Source organism: Microtus oregoni, unplaced genomic scaffold (genome assembly GCF_018167655.1).
Source record: "Microtus oregoni isolate MIOR12 unplaced genomic scaffold, Mior012 000040F_ref0000088, whole genome shotgun sequence".
Classification (NCBI taxonomy): domain Eukaryota; kingdom Metazoa; phylum Chordata; class Mammalia; order Rodentia; family Cricetidae; genus Microtus; species Microtus oregoni.
Genome location: NW_024543207.1, coordinates 13250591 through 13273375, shown reverse-complemented (window position 1 = coordinate 13273375; position 22785 = coordinate 13250591). Strand labels below are relative to the sequence as shown.

Sequence of the window (22785 nt, the reverse complement as noted above, 5' to 3'; positions counted from 1 at the left end):
GAGTTATGTAGGAGCTTCATGAGAGAGGATGAAATTGGAGCCGGATTTTGGAGGTTGAGTAGGATCAACAACAGCTGTCGTGAAACCCTGTTTAGAACTCCCTGCACACGCTCAGATGTCAGGGAGAGCCTGCATGTGTCCCATACCCAACCAAAATGTTCTCTTATTCCGTTCTTGGACTGAGTACCTGAGACAGAAGAATTGGCTAGAATTTTGCTCCCTAGTGTATAGATCTTGTCTTGCCAAATGCGTTCCAGACATTCCCTGTCCACTCCAACCCCAATGTCCTGAGCAGCAGTTACTGCTCTGCCATCTCCCAGGACCCTGAATTTGCTCCACTCAGGATCTTTCCAACACGAGTTACCCTTCCCAGGTGTTACTTCCTGGGCTCACCACCGACATGCTGCCAACCTGCCTGGGGTTGCATGAGGCCATCTAATTTGTCCCTCTCATCCAGTTTTCCTTTTTTCGAATCTTAAACTTTCCTCCACTCTTTTATTTTGTCAGAAGAGAAGTGACAGTGTACTTACTAGTCAAACGTGGGGTTGCCATGGGAGGGGTGGAAAGACAAGTACTGGCACTTGGCTCTGAGTTTTAAGACAGACACTCTTGGAATCCCTGGCAGAGAGACTTGGAAAGAAAAGCTTGTTGGGTACTAAAAGCCAAGTCTCTTGAAGAATAGAAAGGTTATACCGAAGCCAACAGATAAGAAAGGAAGAACGATGGGACAGGAATTCAAGATGAAGATTTAATGCTACCCATCTCTACCCCCTCTGCCCCTCCCAAATTTAAAAAAATATTCTTCAATTGGGTTTGAGGGGTAGAGATGGGTAGCATTAAATCTTAAAGTGGGCGCCTGAGCAAGCCTGTGCTCAGGAAGTCTTAAGGGCCTAAGAGAAGACTGTGGCTGTCTTTTTCTGGGATTGGGCTGGGACTGAGCAACCCAGTGAGCAGCTGAGGCTTTCCTCATGGCTGCCAACTGATCTGGGTTCCCATGGATGGGTGAGGTGTAACAATAAGGATGGACCTCAGGAATGCAATGCTCAAAATCTGGGCAGGGTGTCCAGGTAAAGGAATAGACATCCCAGCATGGTTCGTGATGTCCAAGGACCAGGTACACTCTCTCTGTTTCTCTGAAAGCCTCTGGGAACTTGGCCATGTAAGGGAGGGAAAGATGTTACAGATAGGAATTAACCAAAAGAAAAATTAGAGAAACGATGTCAACACACTTGAACTAAAGGTCCATGTGGTGTGGACCTGCTGGCTTGTACTGTAAGAGATTGCTCATCTGGTTAAAAATAAGCTTTAAACATACTTTTTAAAATGGTAGATGAGGTTGACACTTACTAAAAAGGTGTGGAGAGAGTTTGCAAGCAACCCAGATCCAGAACCTCCCCGTTTCTCGTGCACTGTCGGTTTGCTGTTATTGACTAACATGCTTTTCAGATTTACTCAGTCTTAACCATAGAAATGTCTCACGTTCCACCAAGACCACCACACTGAGCCGAATATGGTGGCACACAACTGTATTCTCAGTAGTTACGCTCCTAGTACTTGGGAGGCTGAGGCAGGAGAGTGGAGAGTTCAAGGCTAGCTTGGGTGACTTAGTGAAAACTTGTCACAGAACAAAACAGCAACAGTAGCAAACAGCGACACGACACTGAGTTCTAATTCTGCCTTAGGATCCTCACAGCTATGACTGCTGATTAGCCTTTTTTGACTTTTGATGACCTCGAACGTTTAAGAGAGTGCTGGTGAGGTAGTTTGTAGGAAGGGCCTCACTCAAAGGATGTTGTTTATTCATCTGGGGTTAGGAGATTTGGGAATGAAGACCATGGCAGTCTTATCATAGCTGGTACACACTGTCAGGGCCACTATTGCTCCTTATGTTCATTTCAATCACCAGACTAGTGCAGCGTTGCAGTTCCTCTGCTGGAAGTAGATCACCAGTTTTGTTCTCTTTGGAAGGAAAGTACTATGTGCAGCTTGTATTTCAGGAGAGGGGAGTTCCGTTCCATCTCATTCAGGGCAGAGCCTCCACAGAAATTACTTGTAATTCTTTTACATTGGGAATTTGTTTATTACACTCCATTTGCTTGTTTACATCAGTATAGACTAAAAAATATTTATCTTGTTCTAATAACCAACTAGTGCTGTATCTTCTTACTTAAATTGTTGTAGTTCTGGCCACTAGCAGCTTTTCAATTGTTTCCTGTATCTCTGGGGCAGTCTTTATCCTTGATGTCTTTTTTTCTTGGGAAGCCACTTCCTTACCTTCTAGCGCAATAGGATGCGTTGGGATCATGTTAAATATCTCCTGCACCACGACCAGAATCAGCCATTTTCCCAAGGACCCCCTAGTTCTTTTGATTGGAGAAAAGTATTGTATTAAAAACAAGATTTTAGGGCTGCAGAAATGTCTCTGTCTGTAGTAAAGAACTTGCTCTGCAAGCTTGAAGACCTGAATTCAGATCCTAGTACCCCAGTAAAAGGCTGAGTGCAGTAGTTTGAGTAATGGGGAGGCAGAGATAGGAAGGTCCTTGGGTATTGCTGGTCAGCAGTTAAGGAGTTCCAGATTCAGTGAGAGAACCTGTCTCCAAAAATAAGGTGAGGAGTGATTGGTTGAGTTAGACCTTGGTTGCAAACTCTTGCATCTACATGAACATAGACACATGTCCCAACAGATAAGAACACACACACACACACACACACACACACACACACACACACAGAGAGAGAGAGAGAGAGAGAGAGAGAGAGAGAGAGAGAGGAGGGGAATCTAATGATTGGTGTGTGGATGTTATGAAAATGTCTCCAGGCCCAGACAATTGACAGAACAAGAAGGCACATGTACTATCCTGGCTATATACACACAGCTGTAGGTCTTTACACACATCTGTAGTAAGACAAACACGAGTTCCTATGGATGTCTTCAACCCTCGTCTTGAAGGAAACTGAGCACTAGAGTCTATTCCCCTGGCTTGTCTGAGACTCCCAGGGGAGAAAGTCCTGGTGACCACTATCCACTAGTTCATTTGTTAAATATAGGTAGTGGTGTAGTTTGAAGGAATTTGTTTATCTGTTTTCTCCAGTATTTGATCTTTAATTATCTGGCACCCATTTCGTCTTGCAGGCTTGACATAAAGCAGAATTTGACTATTTCACACAGCTCACTCGACGTGCATTTTTTAAAGATCTCTTTCCTTCTCTGGTCACCCCCCTGCCTCCATCATCTTCGCTATACATCTGGGTAGCCTGAGGACCCAGCACACTTGGGAGATGAGGATTCCCCGCAAGTCCCGTGTGTGTGTGTGTGTGTGTGTGTGTGTGTGTGCAAGGAGACGGTAGACCACAGTCAGATAATCTGTTTTCATTGCCTCTCTGCTCATTCAACAATTATCGAGCCCATTCTACCGGCCCGTGTCAGCGCTGCGCCTGCGAGGGTCACACCAGCCCTGTGCCCTGGTCACCCGGCCCCGCGGGTGACATAAATAATAATGAAACCGCTCCAGCGCTAGGATCGCTTGCCGTGTAGGCGTGAGAGTCCTGGCAGGGGGCGCAGTGCCGGGCCTGGAAGGCCAGTGTGGGTCGGTCACACTTGTTCCTGCTCCTCCCAGGCTTGGAAGCTGCCCGGGAGGAGGAGACCTAGCCCGCTCCACGTTCCAGCAGCCACTCCATTCCGCCCTCCGGGCTCCCAGGAGCGGCCCCGCCCCTCCATAGTCCCGCCCACAACAGGCCCCGCCCACCAACCGAGCCCACGCTCCGGCCCCTAACGAAGCTCTCCGGAAATTGCCGAAGCCCCTCTTTTTCCTTCCTCTCCTTTCCCTGCTCTCCCTTTCCTTTCACCGGGGCTCCCTCAGCCGTGATTTCTCCCTCCCCCTCCTTCCTTCCCCATTGGAAAGCAAGATGGAGGCTCGCTGCTGCCGCCGGTGCCCGTGATAGCGGAGCTCCGCCGGCCCCGGCCCCCGCCCTCGCGTGTCCGCGCCGTTGCTCGCGCCCCGGCAGGCCACGCTGAGGCCGTGGCTCCGCGCGTCCGCCCCGCGCCAGGCTCGCGGCTCCCGGGCGGTGTCCTCGTCTATGTGGGCGCGCTCTTCGGGCCGAGCCGCCGCCGCCCGCCGCCCCGGGACTGTGCGTCCGCGCGCCGGGCGCGGGCAGCTGGGTGCTCGGTGCCGCCAGGCCAGGCGCAGGCAGCTGGGTGCGCGGAGCTAGGGGCGCGGGGCCCGAGGCGGGCGCGGCCGCCGCCGAAGCCATGAGCGGCAGCAGCGGCGGTGCCACCGCCCCGGCCGCGTCCTCCGGCCCCGCGGCGGCGGCCAGCGCGGCGGGCTCCGGCTGCGGGGGCGGCGCCGGTGAGGGCGCCGAGGAGGCCGCCAAGGACCTGGCCGACATCGCGGCCTTCTTCCGATCCGGTGAGTCCCGCGGCTGCCCCGAGCGCTCGGCCGGCCCGGCGCGCCCCGCTCTCCGGCCCGGTACAGCCTTGCGCGCTCTCGTCCCTGTCTCCGCAGCGGGGCTTGGCGATCCACGCCGGCGTGTCAGGTTGGCCACGCCGCCCGTGTGCTGCGGCTTGTTCCGGGCGCCTTCGCTCGCTTCCCCGGTGCTCGTCCCTTGTGCCAGGGTAGACACCCCTCGCCCTCCCGCTGCAGTGGCCACGGCCCCGCGGGTTGGGGCGCCGGCTCTTTGTCTCTCGCTGGAGGGCCGAGGAGGCGGCGGCGGGGACGGCGTGGGCGGAGGCCGGTGTCCCGGAGGACGAGCTCACCGGGGCCGGGGACAGCGGGCTGTGCCTTGTGTTGGTCTCCGGGCCGCTGGTAGCTGGATCCCCGACCCCATTATCTGCGAGTAATCTTGGTTCGGGGCTCTAGCCCATCAGCTAGCCTTGGCGTACGGTTCTGTGAAACGGGGCAGCCATCGCACCTCAGCGAAGGGACCCAGGACGGTGGCCAAGCTGAAGCAGTAGTCGGGACGGCGGGGTCGAGCCATTGTCTCTGGGGGAGGCCCGGGGAAGGATATCTGGGACCGTGGTGGCCTTGGGGAGAGGTGCGGAGCCGGGGCTCGTGGGCATTGCGTGGGTGGCGTGGACCTGGAGGCAGTGCTGGGTGTTTGGGGGTCCGCTCTGGCGAGCCGGGGTTGGCGAAGGAGGAGGCTAGCGCGGAGCCCGGCGGGCGGGTAGGCGGGCGGGAGGGGCTCGGGTGTGCGGCTCAGGGGGCGTGACGGGGCGTCCCGGGGACCCCGGTGACGGCGCCTCCTCCTGGCCCGGCCCGGCCCAGATCCCGCGCGAGCCGGGCTCGCGTCCGCGCGTCCCTCGTCCCCGCGTGCAGTCCGCTCTGCTTGTGCGTCCCGGAGGCGGCTGAGGGCAGCGGCGGCGACCCGGGGGCCTGCATCTCGGAGAACCGTCCCTGGCGGGCTAGGCTCGGGAGTGAGGATGCAGACTCCGCGCTGGAGAGCCAGAGAGAGAGGCCCAGGTCCGGTCCCGGAGAGGCAGGCGGACCGGGGAGGGCGCGGGGCGGCGGTTCGCTGGCCTCCCGGAGAACTGCTGGGAGAGCCTCGGGGCCTGGTGAGCGGCCTGCACCGGGGTGAGCGCCGGAGGCTGACGGCTCAGGCTCTTCGTGGCTTCTTTCAAAGTCAGCTCCCAAATTGGGTGAGATCAGGACGGCAATCCGGGTCACGGGAAGCTAGCAATAGAAGCGACCAGCCTTGGGCGAGGCAGAAGTTAGCAGAGCCTTTGGATACCTGGTTTAGTTCTGTCTTTTTGATCTTTGTCTGGCAAGGTTATTTTTGATTCGTCTTAACCGATTGGTTATGACTAGAAGTGACACATTCCGTCTCTGTGGTGTCAGCTTGTGTTTAATATACTCCCCAGTACTCCATCTCCTGTGAGGTCCTTGCAAAAAGCAGAGGTTTAGAAAAACACCAACTCCCTCAAATGAAAACTTTAAGAGTTCTTGAATTTTTTTTTTAATTTTTATTTTTTGGTATTCTGCTGGCTGGGTAGAGCAGAACTAAGCCGTGCTTCCTCCATGCCCAGAAGCTATCATTTTTCATTTTTCTATCATCTGTCACAGAATAACAGACTGACAAAATTCAGCATCTTGATCTTAGAGAAGGTCTTGTGCCCTGAGATGGGATTTTTATCATTTATTTATTTATTTATTTATTTACTTGGTGCTGGTGAGACTGAACTTTCTTATCTTTTATGAACCGTTGAGGAATGGTTTGTTCCCAAGATTCCCCAAAGACATGCTGGCCTTGAGTGCCTCTTGTCACTCTGTTCCCTGCTCTTATTTTTATTTATTTATTTATTTTTTTTGTTTTGTAGTCATGGGTTGCCTGTTCAGTTTAGAGTTCCGGTTCAGGTAATGCCACTTCTGTATTCTTTTATTTCACCCTCCAACGTGACTAGACAAATTGATTTTTTTCGTTAATTGATTCATGGTCAGGAACCAGGGTAGGTTTTTGGATTGGCCTCAGAAGACCTGTCCCCTCTCAGGTGTAGTGTGCACCCCTTTTAGAAGTTATTTCTCACCCTCCCCCCCCCCCAGAACTTTGGATACCTGTTCCAAAGCTTAGTGGTTGCCAGCTTAGTGGTTGGCATCTAGGCCAATGGTGTCTAGTACAGGATGCAAAGGGGGCTGATAAGTTTGGCATGGGCACCAACCATGGTTGTAAAGATGGCGTTGGCCGGGGCCTCGTGAAATAGAGCAGTTAATGGCAAGGAACCCCCAGGACAGATTTGATTGTAGGAACGTGGAGGAGAATGAGTTGCTAATCCATCTGTATTGTCTTTAAGATGGGAAAATATGTTCCCATTGGCTGGGGAGGACAGGTAGGGTGTGAACCTTCAGGGTTCTTGGCCCTGAGCTTGCCAACACTTCGGAGGAGACAAAGGTTTTCTATTGCTTGCCTTCACCTTCTCAGGCCTGCAGCTCTGGTTGTTTGGCCCCCTTTCTATTTGGTCCTTCTTGCTTTATTTTTGTAGCCATAGACTGAAACTGGTACCTGTGGTTAGATGAAAGAAAACGGTATCAGCTTAACAGAGCAGCTCGAAAATAGAATGGGCTACGATGTCATTCCCCCTCCTCCCCATCAGTGGAGGTGGGAGGTGTTCCAGCTGCGATGCTGCCACCTGCCAAGAGTTGAAGGTGGGTGCTGGGGACTCGGAGGGTGGGGGAGCTAGCCCTTGAGGACTACTCCCCTTCCCTGTGAACGTTTGTAGCTCCTGCACAGCTGTTGGTACCTACACGCTGTTTTTCACTTTTCTTTGACTCTCAGGGCGGTAGTCATCGAGCGTCCATCCCACTTCAGGTCTCTCCTCCTATGCTGCTATTTTGTTGTCTTCTCCACGCTTTATTAAAGAAAAGTCCCTATGCATTTAGGTAATCCTGATCAGCCATCCTGAGGCTTGGCATTTACTGGCAGGCCAGTCAGTGCTAAAGTGGGTTGAGTGGGCAGCTAGCAGGTTTTTGTTTTGTTTTTCATATGTTAGTGGAATTTGGACATCACCTTTCTTTGTTCAGAGTGGAACGCTGAAACAGAAAAGGAAAACTCCCCCCCCCCAATAAAAAAAAAACAAACTAAAACAGAGCTACTGAAGAATTGAGCTGGACCAGCGTTTGCATTTTACAGATGAGGAATCCGACTCACAGGGAGGTCGTGTGGCTTTCTCCCAGTGTGGAACTGGGTACAGGTGGAATCAGGGTTAAGCTATGACTCTAGTGTTCTTCCCGGATGCCTGTCATGGCCAGGATGTTGCTTACATTAGTTCTCAGTGCCCCTGGGACCAATCACTTTTATTGCCAATCTATTTTGGGTCCCTGTCCTTGTGGCAATAAATCATTTTTTCAGAGCTCCGTATTTAACCTTGGTGGAGTGTGTGTATGGGGGGTGAGGGGGACTTACATAAATGCATTATTTTTAACCTGCCTGGCATGCTTTGGTTGGCGTTAAATGAATGTGTGGAGAACAAAGGTTTGTGGTTATTCTGAAGTCATCACGCTGGGTTTGTTTCTTTCTAAGTCTTATTCTGGATGTCTCTCTTCAGCCCTTCTCTTCCCTAGGACTACATGAAGAGAATTGAGTGTGTCACTTTGTGAGGGAGCAGCGTGCATGCTTTTATATGCTTTGATATGATGCTTTCCTTTGGAGTACGAGCAGGCTTTTCTTCATAGGCTCTTAGTACCAGTTAAGTTGTGTTCTGGAGCTGGAAAGCTGTGCTCCATTAAGTTCTAGAACAGCAATTGTGTTCTGAAGTAGGGCCTTGCTACCCTCCAAATTCTGAAAAGGAAAGCTGAAAAAAGTGCTAGAGAGTGTTGGCCTCCTCTTCCTAGTGGCGTTGCTGAGCTGCTTTAGAGGACACTGAGGAATCTGAGATGAATAGGTAAATCCATCAATCCAGAAGTGACTTTCGAGAAATAACATGAAAACAGTAAAGTCACCACTGAAAGCAGCTTTCCATTGGAGACATCGTGAGCTCGAGCAATCTTGTTGAGGTGGGGCACTGGGTTTTCCCCCTCATCAATTTAACTAAGATTCAAGGGAAGGAAGATTTAGCGGAAGCTATTTTAACCCTTTTAACTTTTCACCAAGATTTTTAAATGAAGTCAGTGGTGGTGTTCAAAGTGAAATGTGGTTTAATTATGATTCTTAAAGGTATGATTAAAAATGCAATTAAGATAGTTTTTTTTTTTTTAAGAACTACCCCCGCCCCCCTGAAGACAGGGTTTTTCTGTGTTGCCTTGTCTGTTTGGGAACTAGCTCTATAGCACAGGCTGGTCTCTAACTCATAGAGCTCCACCTGCCTCTGCCTTCTTATTATTGGAATTAAAGGCATGTCCCGCCACTACCCAGCTTTAAAAACCTTTTTAAATGTTATGATGGATTTGGAATTTGTTCCTAATGGAAAGTCAGAGGTAATGTTTGAAGTTATCAACTTAATATTTATTTTGCCTACTCTTTACTCCTGCACTGAGAAAATAAAATGTTAATCTCGTATTCTTGGCAGAATTCCAGAGAAAAGTCAAATTCTTAATCAATAGCCACACTTACTTAGAAAAAAAAATCACTTATGTTGATAGAAGTGAGCTCTGTTACACTATAAAAAGCAGCAGTGGTGACCTCCCTCGTCCCTCGTCGGTTCTGCCGTGGACTGGTCTTTATGACCTTAACTGCATTGTCTTGACAGGACCGCCACATGGGTCCTGGGTTGACAGTGAAGAAAGCACCTGGGTAGCAGTTCCACACCAGTGGAAGGTGCTTTCTGCTTGGGCGTCCTTTCCCTTGTTCCTGCGTCTCTGTCCTCTGGCCCACACACTTGGTGAACTGACGGGTGATTGAGTGATCTGCCTGGAGCACAGGCGTGCTATGTATCTTCTCCCTTTTTATTTAATCTGATGGGGCGCAGCGGCCAGGAGGGGCTGTTGGCCAGAACAGCAGCGCAGGATTGAACCTATTGATGGGAAACTTCTCCGGGACCACTGGGGAGCTGGCTGCTTTACTTTTCAGCCGGATCCTCTGAGGTAGACAGTCCATGCTTGCAGCTCTGAATTGATAAAAGGAGCCTAAGGGTGTGGGGGAAGACTCTGCTGGCCTTGGTGTGTGTCTCTTTCCTCTGCCTCTGTCCCTGAGTCTTCCTGATCACCCCACCCCACCCCCGAGAAACCTTGTTATAACCAAATCCTATCTACTTTACTACCTGCTTATAGAGACCAGTATCTCCAACACAGCTCTGTTGTGATGCTTTTAGGGCTCATGGGCCGACTTTTTTGTTTATGGGAAACCTCGTTTTTAACACTTATGGTCAGTATGTAAATATTCAGGTTTTTATTTATTTATTTATTTTTATTTTATTTTTTTTAGAGACAGGGTTTTTTCTGTGTAGCCCTGGCTGTCCTGAAACTCACTCTGACCAGCCTGGCCTCGAACTCACAGACATCCACCTGCCTTTGCCTCCAAAGTGCTAGGATTAAAGGCGTGTGGCACCACTGCCCAGTTTCAGTTTGAATTTTTAACCAATAGTAGAAACATTTAATTTTCTTCATGGATGTGTTTTGATCTTAATTTCCTCTTTTCTAGTCCCTATCCATGTAAGGAAGCCCTTTAAGATCGGAATAAGGAACTTCCCGCCCACTTGGGAAAGTTTGTTCGCGTGTCGCAGGGTGAGGAGCTGGTGAGAGAGGCTCACTAGGGGTTGTAGTGAGCGGAACTGCTGCAGGAGGATGACCTCTTGAGTTGTCTGTCCTGAGACTTCGCCCTGTGGAGTGTTTAGTCTGATGGCCATGTGCTACGGAGTGCATTTTGTTCATAAACACACTCGATGTGTAGATGACTACCCACATGTCTATGACTAATAGCTGCCATTCCTGCCGCTCTAAGTTTTCCCTTTCTGGGGGGTCTTTGCTGCTGTACGACAAGGAGAGGCGCACCCACAGCATGGTCTGCAGAGCCTTGGCACTCTTGGCATTGAAGCAGGGTTTCTGGGGATGGCTGTCCCATCTTACTGTCTGCAGAGCATCTCTGGGCTTTCTGACTTTGCAGCTACCCATTTCTCATTCTGAGGAGTAAGTGAATTGCTAACATGTCCTCCATATGTGCTTCACAGAAGACCTGTAACCATGAAATAAACAACTGTTCCTGAACTTGCAAATGTAATTTCCACGTTCAGCTCACGTGTAAAGGATAATCTCTGAAATTTTTAGATAAGAGTTTTTGGTACTTTTTTTGTTGTTGTTGGTTTTCATTTTTTATTTTGTTCTACTTCCTTTTCTTACACTGACCCCATAATACCTTTCAATTTATTTACTTATTTATTTACTTACTGTTTTAATTAGTTGTGTGGGTGTGCTCTCCAGGGAAAGCTGGTAGTCTGTTAGTATTTCTCTTCCACCGGCCACTTAATACTGTGATTCGTCTGGTCCTATGTAAGATGTCTCTTGTACCTTTTTTCTTTGAAACTAGAATCTCCTCTTCAGCATGTGGTGCGGTTTTGATCATGGATGAGTCTGTCAGCTTCTTCCGAGGGTGCCTGACCTGCCCCATTTCACTCTTAGGAAGGCACCTGTCCCCTTTATTTTCCTAACAGAGGGAGAGAGTAAAATGACCTCACTGCAGAGTCTGGATTGCCATTTTAAAATTTAAATACATAGATCCTTGGGTCTTGATGGTCAGAGCTATAATTTAGCAGTGTAGATCCAAATAAAAGTTGAGTGAAAGATTCCAGGATACAGCAAGCATTTTCCTTGTGTTGGTTTGGACTTTATAATTTAGTGTCTGTTTCTCTTTTCTTTCCGGATGACAACAGATACTACTTTAACACAAATATTACAAGTAGCCGCAGATATCCAAGTGAGGTGTGATGGCCAAGTTGCTTTATTCGGCTCACATCTGTTGCAGACTACAGGGAAATCTTGATTGAAGTGTTGATCCCATGTCTTTGACGGTCTGGACTGGATCTAAGTGCTGGGAAGTGTCTGTGGCTGTAAATGCAGTGTTGGCAGGATGGGAAGGGCAGGGTGAGCTAGCCAGGGATGTTCCTTTGGCCATCATCATGTAAAACATCATAATGAGTCTTAAGACTTCCTGTCTAACTTAGGAAAAGAGCAAGCGGGTGTGAGGAGGACAGAGGCCTAGGAGCTTCTTTCGGAGTGACCGCTGGTGTCCTGGCTTTGTCTAGGAAGCTATTGCGTTGTCTCCACTCTTCCTTTGCTGTTTGTCATGTGCAAGCAGACTCTGTTGAGAGACAGTGGTACGGAGGAGCTTGATTTCTCCCTCCTCTTTAGTGAGACATTTCTTAGGCATTTGTTTTGGGCTCTTGTATCTGTAAGGCTCATTTTCATCAACCCACCTCATTTGGTCTCCTCATAGTTGATAGACAGCATGATCCTTATGGGATTTTCAAAAAAAAAAATTCAGTTTTACTTCTTAGTATGTGACAGTTTCCAGAATTAAAAGGGTGGCTGGTTAGTGTGAAATTGTGGGTTACTTTTGACCCATTATTATATTAAGTTCTTTATTTCTTTTATTTTTAAGGCTTATTTATTATGTATACAGTGTTCTGACTGCATGTATATATCTATATGTATATATACATATAGATATGTATATATCTATAGGCCAGACCAAAAGAGGGCACCAGATCTCCTTATGGATGGTTGTGAGCCACATTGTGGCTGCTGGGAATTGAACTCAGGACCTCGACCTCTGGAAGGGCAGTCAGTGCTGTTAACAACTGAGCCATCTCTCCAGCCCCCAGTCTTTTATTTCACAGTAGCAAAGGTAACAAAGGGTAGGTCTGCATCAGTGTAGTTGAGTTGTAGCAACTCTGTTACTTTTGCCGATTCAGGTTGGCTCTGTTTGCACTGGTAATTACATTTAAAGTTACAGTTACTTGGAAAGGGAAGAAACAGTTTTGAGAAGTCAGATCTGGTGCTCAGCAAAAAAGAACTTTACTCTGATTTCCTGTTACCATTGCACTCTGTTTGCCTTGTCTGTCTCTGTGTGGATTTAGATACATCATTGACATATTGTTTTGGTTTTGAACTACTTGAGAGTAAGTGGCAGATGGGATGATGCCCATTGCCTCTAAATCAGTGGTTTTCAACCTGTGTGGTAGCAGGTATTTCACGTATCAGATATATACATTACAATCCGTAACAGTAGTGAAATTACAGTTATGAAGTGGTTGGGGTCACCATAACATGAGGAACTGTATTAAAGGGTCACAACATTAGGAAGGTTGAGGACCACTGCTCTAAATGGTTCTGTGTGTGTTTCTAAGAACAAGAAAATGCCCTGACGTAATGACGAAGATCAGGAAATTATCACTTTTTTTTTGTTTTGTTTTTTTGTAACCTGGGTAGGCCTTGAACTTGTGATTTTCTTGCTTTGGCCTGCCGGGCTGGGATTACAGGCCCATAGCACTGTACTTTCTGAGTACAATAACATCAAATAGATTTACCAACTTAGTAAAATTCTATTTGTTCCAGAAATGCCATATTAACAATTAAGAAGTAAAAAAGATGATCCATGATTTTAAGACCACATATTACATTTAGTTTTTATAATTCCTTAGATGCCATCAGTGAGAACGTCTCCTTAGTTTTTCTTCTGTTACCTGGATGTTATTGAATATTTGTACTGATGACTGTCTGTTAGTTTGGCATGTATGAGTCCTCATTAGATTCTGGCCATGGAGGGTTTCTCATAACAACATGAGCAATCCTACGCATCCAGCTTCCCTGCTTCACTTAGCTGCCCCTGCATCCAGCTGCCTCACTGCATCCAGTTGTTTTACTGCGTCCAGCTTCCCCCACCATCAAACTTCCTCATTGCATCCAGATGCTCCACTGCATCCAGCTTGTTTCTTGCATCCAACTACCCCACTGCCATCCAGCTCCCTCACTGCACCTAGCTTCTCCTCTCCCTCCAGCTGCCTCACTGCCTTCCCGCTGCTTCACTGCACCTAGCTTCTCCTCTGCATCCAGCTGCCTCACTGCCATTCAGTTTGTCCCCTGCATCCAGCTGCATCATTGCCACCCAGCTGCCCCACTGCATCTAGCTATTCCAGTGTGGTAGTGGCACTTTCATCACTTGGTTCAGGTGGTGACTCCAGGTCTCGTTCCCTTTGTAATTACTTAGTGTTTTGTGGGGAGATAATTTGAAGCTGTGCAAAACCCTCTGTCTTTCCTTTATTTCCATTGGTTAGTTGTGGCATCTCTTGTAAATTTTGTCTGAATTACTTGTTACTTGGTTTGCCAAATGGTGATTTTTTTCTAACAGTATCTATCATTCTTTGTTATTGTTTTTCCACCATAAAGAAGAGATTCTCCTTCTGCTTAACTTAATGCGTGTTGCTAAGTGTGTCCTCATGAACTGCGTTCTGTGCATCATGTTAGTTTTGGCCCTGCTGTCGTTATCTTGTTTGCTGCTCAAATTGTCTGCAATTTGAACAGTGGCTTCGGGCTGACTCCCTTATCTTTTGTGACCTATCTCCATCATTTTATTTTATTTTTAGTTCTTTCTCACTTCGTGGCACAATAAATAGTTCAAGGATCATCTTGTTTTTCCCTTGCCCAGCCCTGATGTCAGCCATTACTGATTCATTTTAGCAGAGTGGGCACTAAGTGTGCTCATTGCCTGTAGAACCTCTCAGTGAACTGAGCTCATGAGTGTGTGTATAAATACTGCAAAACCAAACACACACTTAACGTAATTACACAGTTACATTCATACTCAGGGCTCTTTCTGCACCTAACTGTAAGAAAAACCCTGGGTTGGACTCAGACATCTGGCTCATACATAGGGGGCTGCGTGTTCCTGGTTCCATGTTTTTTTGCTCTGCTTTGATGGGGGAGGTGTCTGGCTTCTCTTACCTCATGTGCAGGAAACAATGGCAAAATGCTCGCCTCTGCAAGGCAGTGTACAAATCTTCAAGTTGAAAATGTTGATCAGCAGTTCTGGTCAGCAGATGAAGCCATGATCTTCAGCTCCCCAAAGGCTGCCAGACACCATCCGCAGCTTGCTTTTCTGTTATGCTCAGGGAGTTGGAAATAGGGAGTCACCAAGAAGAAAAGAGAGATTAACTTCAAATAGATATGGTTTATTAAAATGACAGGTATTGTGGGGGAAAGTTTATTGTCTTCATCTCGTTGTCCTGTACTTGCTGGAGAGAAGAACTAAAGGAGAACTAAGAAGGTGTTAGATTGGTAAGAGTACCTGGCGAGGTGTCTGCGTGGGAGCTGGAGTGAGAACGGTCTCAGGCCTGCAGTGCACTCTGCCTCTTGAAGTCAGGAGTCATGGTTTAAAGATGTGGTGCTGGCTGCCTTTTCCAGAGACCAGCTGTGGTACATAATGCAGTGATGCTTCTGGCTCAGTGTGTGGTTTCTGGGAAGGATGCGAGTGTGAACTGTGCATGTGTGCGCACATATATGCACTTAGTTCTAGAAGTCATAAAATGGTGGGTGAGATTTTTTTTTGTGTTCCAGGCTCTTCTGTTTGTTTATTTATTATTTTTTTTTGCATGAAATCATGATGTGGAATTTTGATCTTTGATTTGGGGAGATAGGCTTAATTTCATATATTGCATTCTGCGCTTTCTATAAATATTCTTGTTAAATTGAATTCTGGGAAATTTGGCCGCTGTACCTCCTAAAGTCCTTTGTATGACCAAAACATTTTGTCAGAAAAGGATGGTGGGTTCTAAACACTTTAAGAATGATGTTAGTCAAGTTGTAGTGTAGAAGGTCGTGACTGAGGGTGGGATGATTGCTAGCAGGCCAGGTGTTCCTGGGAAAGGCTTTTGAGGGGTGATAGCAATGGATTGTATTAGAGAATGGTCATCTTTTCATAGCAGTGTAAATAGGAAAACCACTGAATTATATTTTTTAAGTGAGGTGAATTTTATAATACTGAAATTACAAACAAATGAAAGAAAAGGGGCCTGGATGTCTTCAGTTTTGGGGTGTTTTCTGTGACCCCCTTCGAGGAAGGCAATGGTAACTTGGTTGCATGCAGGTGGACATAGAGCACACAGGGCTCTTTCCACAGCCTGCTGGGACAGACTTGAGGTTACCGAGTGAAGAGGTCTCCTAGGGAAGGTGGACCAGAGTCCTCAGGGAGAGCAGCACTTTACTGCCATGCCCGCTTCTCTGGCCATTGTCTTGTGACCTGATCCCTGTTAGGGAGCTTTCTACTGACCCCTTTTTGTTGTTCATGGATGGGAGCAGGGGTGGGGGGTGGAAATCACTATTTGACAGGAGATTATGACCTGATCTGACCTCTGCTTACAATCTGGTGGTATATTTAAAAATTTTGTAGACCTTAGATTAATTTTTTTTAAATAAGTTTCAATGAAAAGAATTGAATTTCCTTCTTACTAATGGTCTCAGACCGGGTGAGTTGTCTTTTTGGGTAGGAAAGGGCATGGCTAGGTAGGGTGAAACTGACCGTAGTTGACAGAGGTAGCTTTTGGCTGTGTTCCTTCCTGTGTAGAGTGGTGTTAGCATGATAGCAGATCACAGGCCTTGCTTTCCCAAGGAAGCTTATGCACCACACATTAGAGGCACTTTTCCTCACTTAGCATGTGGGGGGCAAGGTGTGGAGTATTTGGTTAGATTCCAAAACAGATACCATTAATTTGCAGAAAGGCAGTTCTGTGTCAAGAATTATCATTGTCCGTGCTGTGGAGTTTAGGTGAACTCCTCTGTACAGTCGACGTGCCATAGTGTGCTTTGACATGAAAGCAGACATCTCAGGAAGAAGACAGGATTTTGTGACGCTTTGAAATTTCTTCTGGGTGTGGTTCCTGAAAGAAGTGAAACCCCAAGACTTTTGTTCTTTGCAACACTGCAGATGGAAGTTTCTGTCCCACCCTGTCCCACAGCTGTTCAGTCCCAAAGAAATATACAGAGGCTTATACTAATTAATTATAAACTATTTGGCCTATTATTACTCAGGCTTATTACTAACTACCTCTTACAACTTAAATTAACCCATAATTCTTATCTATGTTTAGCTACCTGGCTTGGTACTGTTTCTCAATAAGGTATTCTTATCTTGTTTCCTCTGCTTCTGGATGACGACTGCATCTCTGCCTTTCCTCTTCCCAGAATTCTCCTAGTCTGGTTGTCCCACCTATACTTCCTGCCTGGATAGTGGCCAATCAGCGTTTTATTAAGCCAGTATGAGTGACAAATCATTACAGGGTATAAGAACATTATCCCACAGCACAGCACTCTGAAATTCTCTGTTCTAGTGTATACACTAAATGCATATAAAGCAGACTGGAGGGCATATGCTAGACTCAGTACCTGCAGAGGGACCAGAGGCACGGGACAAGAGCCTTTTAGCCCACTGTCCTGTTGGGCGGTGACCTCCATGGGATGCATACTCTGTCATCTATGTTTCTTAGTTCCAAATGCCTGGCTTAGCATTAGTTAGCACTTGAAGTGGTTTTCATCTTCAAAGGACTTTATGGGCATTATTTAATATCCATGACACTGTAATGAACGAGCTGTTTATCCCCTGAGCAGCGTCAGTATGCCGGGTGCCACACAGCTGGAGAAGACAAAAATAATGTTCTGTCCAGTGGGAGTTTATAGTCCAAAGACGCAAGATGATTAGGCAGGTTCTCTTTTGGCCTCCTTTTAAAATGTGCTGGGGAATAATGTAAAAGTTAAAATTAAAGAGATGATTGGCGAGCACAGGCTATGTAATTGAAATTGCCCTCAAGGTGAAAATGAATTTTGAGATGCTTTAAAAAAGACATAGCACGTTAGGTCTCATTTCTCACACATTGCTTGGTAGAAGTGGTGTCTGCCTCTGCTGTAGGCTAGGGCGGCAATGCAGACCATGCAGAATCTATCTCCGTCCTCTTGCCCCACCCATCCCAAATGCCTGCTTATATTCTCAATGCATTGAATGCTGCATGACAGTGGAGAATGCATGTGAGGGCTAGTGGATTTCCGAGCTGCAGACCCGATCCACTTGCTCCCCAGCCTTGGCAGATCCAGGCTCAAGGGGAACTTGGACTTGACCCATCAGCATGTCCTGCACTCTGTCCAGCACTTCTTGCATGTGTTTGCTGGTCCCTCCTCCTCTGTGGTTTGTTTTCCCGATGAGCTCTGCTGCCTTTGGGAAGGTGCAATTGTCTGTCCTGTGCATGCTCCTGTGGTCCATTGGTCTTGGCATGGCTCCTGTGTACAGCTGCCTTTGGCTCTGGTTCCTTGCACTTATCTCTTCCCTTGTGAGTGTGAGCTGCTGGGACCTCTGCTCCCACTGTAGCTCCCAGGAGTAGCCTAGTGAGCAACTCCTGATTTATACCCATGTTTCCTTAACTCAGACCAGTGCAGGACCTGGACTTTAAGACACAGGATCTCTCATCTCGTTCTAGGATAGTGCCCTGAAATCTGTAACCCAGATGCATATGTAGACAGGTCCTCTAAGCTATCCCTTAGCTAAGTTGTGGGCTCTGGGGATATATAGCTGTCCTGTTATGTTATAATAAACATCCGAGGCCAGTGCTTGCCAGGAAAATGTGTCTATTTACCTCACAGTTTTGGAGGCTGAAAGTTTCAGCTTCAGGCTCTGGAGAGGGCCCCTGAGTGCTTAACATCTTGGCAGATACGTGGCTGATGAGAGTACATGCAGGCAGTGGAAATCCCACTGCAAGACAGGAAGACAAAGTGATTCAGGGTTCAGGCTCAGTCTCCATAGCTACTGCTCTCACGAGAACTAACTCAGGCTCTCAGGAGAACCACCTGAATCCCTTCTAAGGGCAGTTCTCCCTGTGACCTGGAGATTTCTCATTAGGCCCCACCTCTTAAAGATCTGTCCCTTCTCAATATGACCACACTGAGGACTAAGGCTCTAGCTGGTGTGTGTGTGTGTGTGTGTGTGTGTGTGTGTGTGAGTGTGAGAGATCCTTTAGGTATAAGACATACACACACTCTAGCAGGGACCTCCAACAGTACTGAGTGAGGGTTGTAGTACTAGTGTGGTTGTAGAATCCTTCCGTCAGTGTAGCTGGCGCAGAGGAAGAGCCTGAGAATGGCCATCTATGAGGCGCACGTGCTTTGTGAAGGAGAGGACACCACTGGCCCCAAACTAAAGAAGTCACAGTGTTGCCATGGAGATCTCGCACCGTTCTGAAGGGGAGTGGAGCCATCACATCATAAATGATCAGAACAGATGGCTTGTCATCGGCGTTCTCTGAACCCAGACTCTACTGATACCAGAGCACTGCAAATACCAGTTCTTTGTTCTTTTACTGCAGAGATGATAGAGTTCATACGGAGTAGGATCCAGAATGGGTGATAACTGCCATAGACACGGTGACAAGCGGTCGTGATGTGGGGTGGCGGAGTATTCGAGGCATCTTGGAATGGCCTCTTTAACTCTGCCCTTAGGACACACATATAATTTGTATTTTTTTCAGTTTCCTCTTAATAAATTTTATACTGTCTCTTATTGTTATTTTTTGATGCTGGAGAATCAAACACAGGATCTTGTGCAAACATCCCACCCTTGAGCTATATTCTCAGATCCTTCACTTATTTTGATAGCAAGAGTCAGGGATGTGTATATGTATGTGTGTGTGTGTGTATATATATATATATATATGTGTGTGTGTGTGTGTGTGTGTGTGTGTGTGTGTATGTATTTACATGTATGTATGTCTGGTAAGTGAAGTGTGTGTGTGCGTTTTTAAGGTCTCAGTATATAGCCTGGGTTGCTTGCCTTGAAACATTACATCTGTCTCATTCTCCTAAGAGCTGGGGTTCTAGAAGAGCACCAGCAGTACCCCTCTCATCAGGGATCATTTCATCTCCTGGCTTGATAGAAGCCGTGATATGGTGTCAGAGGTTTGTTGGCAAAAGAATATTGTAGGACCATTTTAGGTTTAAACAATACATTTACTCCCAAGATATTTGCACATATGGTCAGCTGAGTCAGGGGGAGTTTTTGTGAGGCTGTCTCTCCAAGGTTTTTAACCTCTTCTGTTCTGTCCTGGAATGAGGTAACCTTTTGACTGTACCTCCCCTTAATTAAGAACAGTGGTCTTTGGAGGAAGCTTGACTGATTTGGCAGATAATACAGACACTCCATGCAGCCTGTTGCTCCTCGTTTTCACCATGACTGCAGAGAGTGAATAGGTGCTGAAAACACTCCACACGACGGAAATGGTAGATAATTCTGTTAGTGTCACTTAAAATAAAAACTTACATTTTTGTTGTTATTAATATAGTTGTAGATTCTCTTGTGCTGAAAACATTTTTCTCTGCCCCTGGATTCTTGTCGTCATAGCAGAGATCCACAGCCAGTTAGCTTGCCTCTCTCGGACGTAGTAATTTTTCTGTATAGTGAATCATTCAAGTGACGTATGTCCTTTGACACTTTCATGTCAGCGATAGAAAGACTGTCTTAAAGCATCATCAAAGTGCCTCTGGGTTTCTGGGGATGTAGTTCAGTCCTTAACTAGCTTGCCTGCAGGAAGCCCTGGGTTTCTGGGAATGTAGTTCTGCACTTGACTAGCTAGCCTGCAGGAAGCCCTGGGTTTCTGGGAATGTAGTTCAGCACTTGACTAGCTAGCCTGCAGGAAGCCCTGGGTTTCTGGGAATGTAGTTCTGCACTTGACTAGCTAGCCTGCAGGAAGCCCTGGGTTTCTGGGAATGTAGTTCTGCACTTGACTAGCTAGCCTGCAGGAAGCCCTGGGTTTCTGGGAATGTAGTTCAGCACTTGACTAGCTAGCCTACAGGAAGCCCTGGGTTTGACACACAGCGCTGTGTAAAAACAGAGTTTGAGACTAGCCTGGGCTAAAGGAAACAACAGAAATCACCACCACCACCACACAACAACAGAACATCTGGAGAACAGTTTTAACAGAAAGGCTCAGCCAATAGAGTGAGGGAAGTGAGGGAGTCAGCATTACATATCGGGCTCAACTTCCTGATAACTGGGTGCAGCAGAAGGGGTTAATGCCGTCTGCATGACTTATAAGGAAGTTGTCCAGGTGTTTAGATGCCTGACTTGAGAGGCACTTGGTGTTGTAAAAGTTTGTGGCTCTGTTGTGTCTGCTCTTCCTCAGAGTACTTCGGGAAGGTTCCAACAGTGGCCTCTCCGCCAACCAGATCACTGTTACCTTTGCTCAGCCTCTTGCCCCGGTGTTGATAGGTTCACCTTTCCACCTAGGCTTCATATCCTGAAATAAAGGTGTCCATTTACATGTTGAATGACTTAAAAAAAAATATCAGCTGCATCTCGGGGCCCTGAGAACTGTGGATCAGGCATATGCTGAAGCAGGATGGATGGCCATTTTATGCTGGCCTGTGGATGTGCAATGGCCAGGACCCCTGGTTCCCACTAAACAAAGGACTGTCTGAGTAAAAATGGGTGGATTCCAGAGGTTTCTACCGCCCTCGTTAGCTTAGCCTCCCTACACCGTGTTTTTATTTTATTTCTCCAGTTGTCTGTCCGCCATTCTTTCTCAGGCTCAGTGTTTCAAAGGGACTTTCCTTGCTCAGGAGCGTGATTCACCTCCAGGTCACTCTCCTGCCTCAGCCATTCTTAAATAGCCTTCTTTGCCCAGAAGTAGGCTTTTCCAAGAGGCTCTGTAAAAAGCTGTCAGAAATCCCCTCCTGAGAGCCGTGTTGACTCCTCCTGGTGCCATTCTTAGGGCTGTGTCTGGCGAGCAGAGTGGCCAAGGGCTGCTGGGCACACCCACTCATTCTAGCTTGCAGAAGTGTTTTTCTTCCCAGAATGAACATTTAATTTTCCCCGTAGTGTTTCTTTTCTCCTGTTTTATCTTCTCTGACAGTCACAGAGCAGGTAGGCAGAGCTAGGAGGTTTTGCTTGTTTGTTTGTTTTGTTTTTGTTTTTCTGGGACAGGAATTTAGGAGAGATTACTGTAGAGCATTGATTCCCAACCTGTGGGTCGCAACCTCCTTACGGTTCTCATATCAGATATCCTGCATATTAGATTATTTACATTACATGTCGTAATAGTAGCAAAATTGCAGCCGTGAAGTCGCAACAAAATAACGATATGAGGAACTGTGTTATAGGGTCGTGGTGTCAGGGAGATTGAGAGCCACTGCTGTAGAGTCTGATGGATTTTCCTTCAGCCCCCAACCACAGGCAAACACCCGAGGGGAGTTGTGCCCTCTGAGGTGCGCATTCCTTCTCCACCCAGAGGCTGCGTCATTCTCTGCCCCCCTGCCTTCTCTACCTGTGCCCTTCATCACCTGTCACCTGGTAGTCACTGGGCTCATTCTCCTTGGGCTTGAGCTAACCTCTTTAACTAGTGTTATCTGGATTAGCATTTGCATTTGTTGTGTTGCTGGTAAACTTGGTTTAGCGTATAAACCTGATGGCCATTATTTATTTATTTTGGAGCCATTTGGGCTCTTTTGTTAAATTGTATTATTTTTTGAAAATGATTTTGGCTCACCTCTGACTTAGCACACACAATTTTTCCTTGATGTTTTATTTCTAAACTCTAATTGCCATTGAGCGTCAGTCCACTCCTATTTTTGCCCCTAGTGCGTGGGAATGAGCACAGAATGCTGTATCCCCAGTCTCGGGGGCCGGTTCCCTTCCTGTTGCTGGAGGCAGGTTAACCATTCAATCAGCAGACTTGGACAGAAGCCCCAGACATTTTATGATATGATGTCCTCACTGATAAAAGGTTTCCTGGGAGCAGGAAGAAAGGAAGCGAGAGTGAGCGAGCATGTTCTTGTGGATGACGGGTTCCGGGAGGCTTGATGGGAGGTTGGTAGAGGATATCTCCTGCTTGCTTGGCTGTGTTCTTGTTGCTGGTGTTGACCAGCTTAGTGTTCACTGCTGCTAAAGTCCTGTTTTGTGCCAGGCCTCCCTGCCGTTGATTGGCAGGGGTACTTCGGATCCTGTTGGTCTTTGCTGATTGATCCCAGAGTGGTTCAGTCACAGTAAGAAGAACGTGAAGAAACCTCTGTTACTGGGTTTCCTTTAAGACTTGAGAGCTCATTGCCTATGGATGTTTTCCAGTGTTCATGTCAGAGTGGTCACATAGCGGATAGGTAATTTCAGGGAAACAGTCTCACTGGGAAGACTTCCTGAGTTCTTTGACAATACTTTTATGGGAATATCTTCCATAAGTCAGTCCAGAATCTTGCAGGCCCTTCTCTGGGTTTCCTCTTCTTTGCATTTTAGTTCCATTTCTGGGACTTTGCCCCACTCCTCTTGTCTCCCTTGCGGCTTTATTTATGTCAGCCTGAGAGCAGGCCACAGGGCCCTTTAAAGTGCTCAGGTAGATATGAGGCCAAC

The 22785-nt window shown here is 47.3% G+C and overlaps 1 protein-coding gene across 2 annotated transcripts in view; it reads left to right on the top strand.

Annotated features, from left to right (window-relative positions):
* The first annotated feature begins 3809 nt into the window (after positions 1-3809).
* The window catches only part of Trio (trio Rho guanine nucleotide exchange factor), a 286543-nt gene continuing 267567 nt past the window's right edge, over positions 3810-22785 (top strand). Inside the window, exon 1 of one of the 2 annotated variants that reach the window (XM_041632133.1) lies at positions 3810-4406. In XM_041632133.1, coding sequence (XP_041488067.1) covers positions 4250-4406 — 157 coding nt within the window. In that variant the 5' untranslated portion in view covers positions 3810-4249. The remainder of the gene's footprint in view (positions 4407-22785) is intronic. The other variant, XM_041632132.1, reaches the window with a different exon arrangement.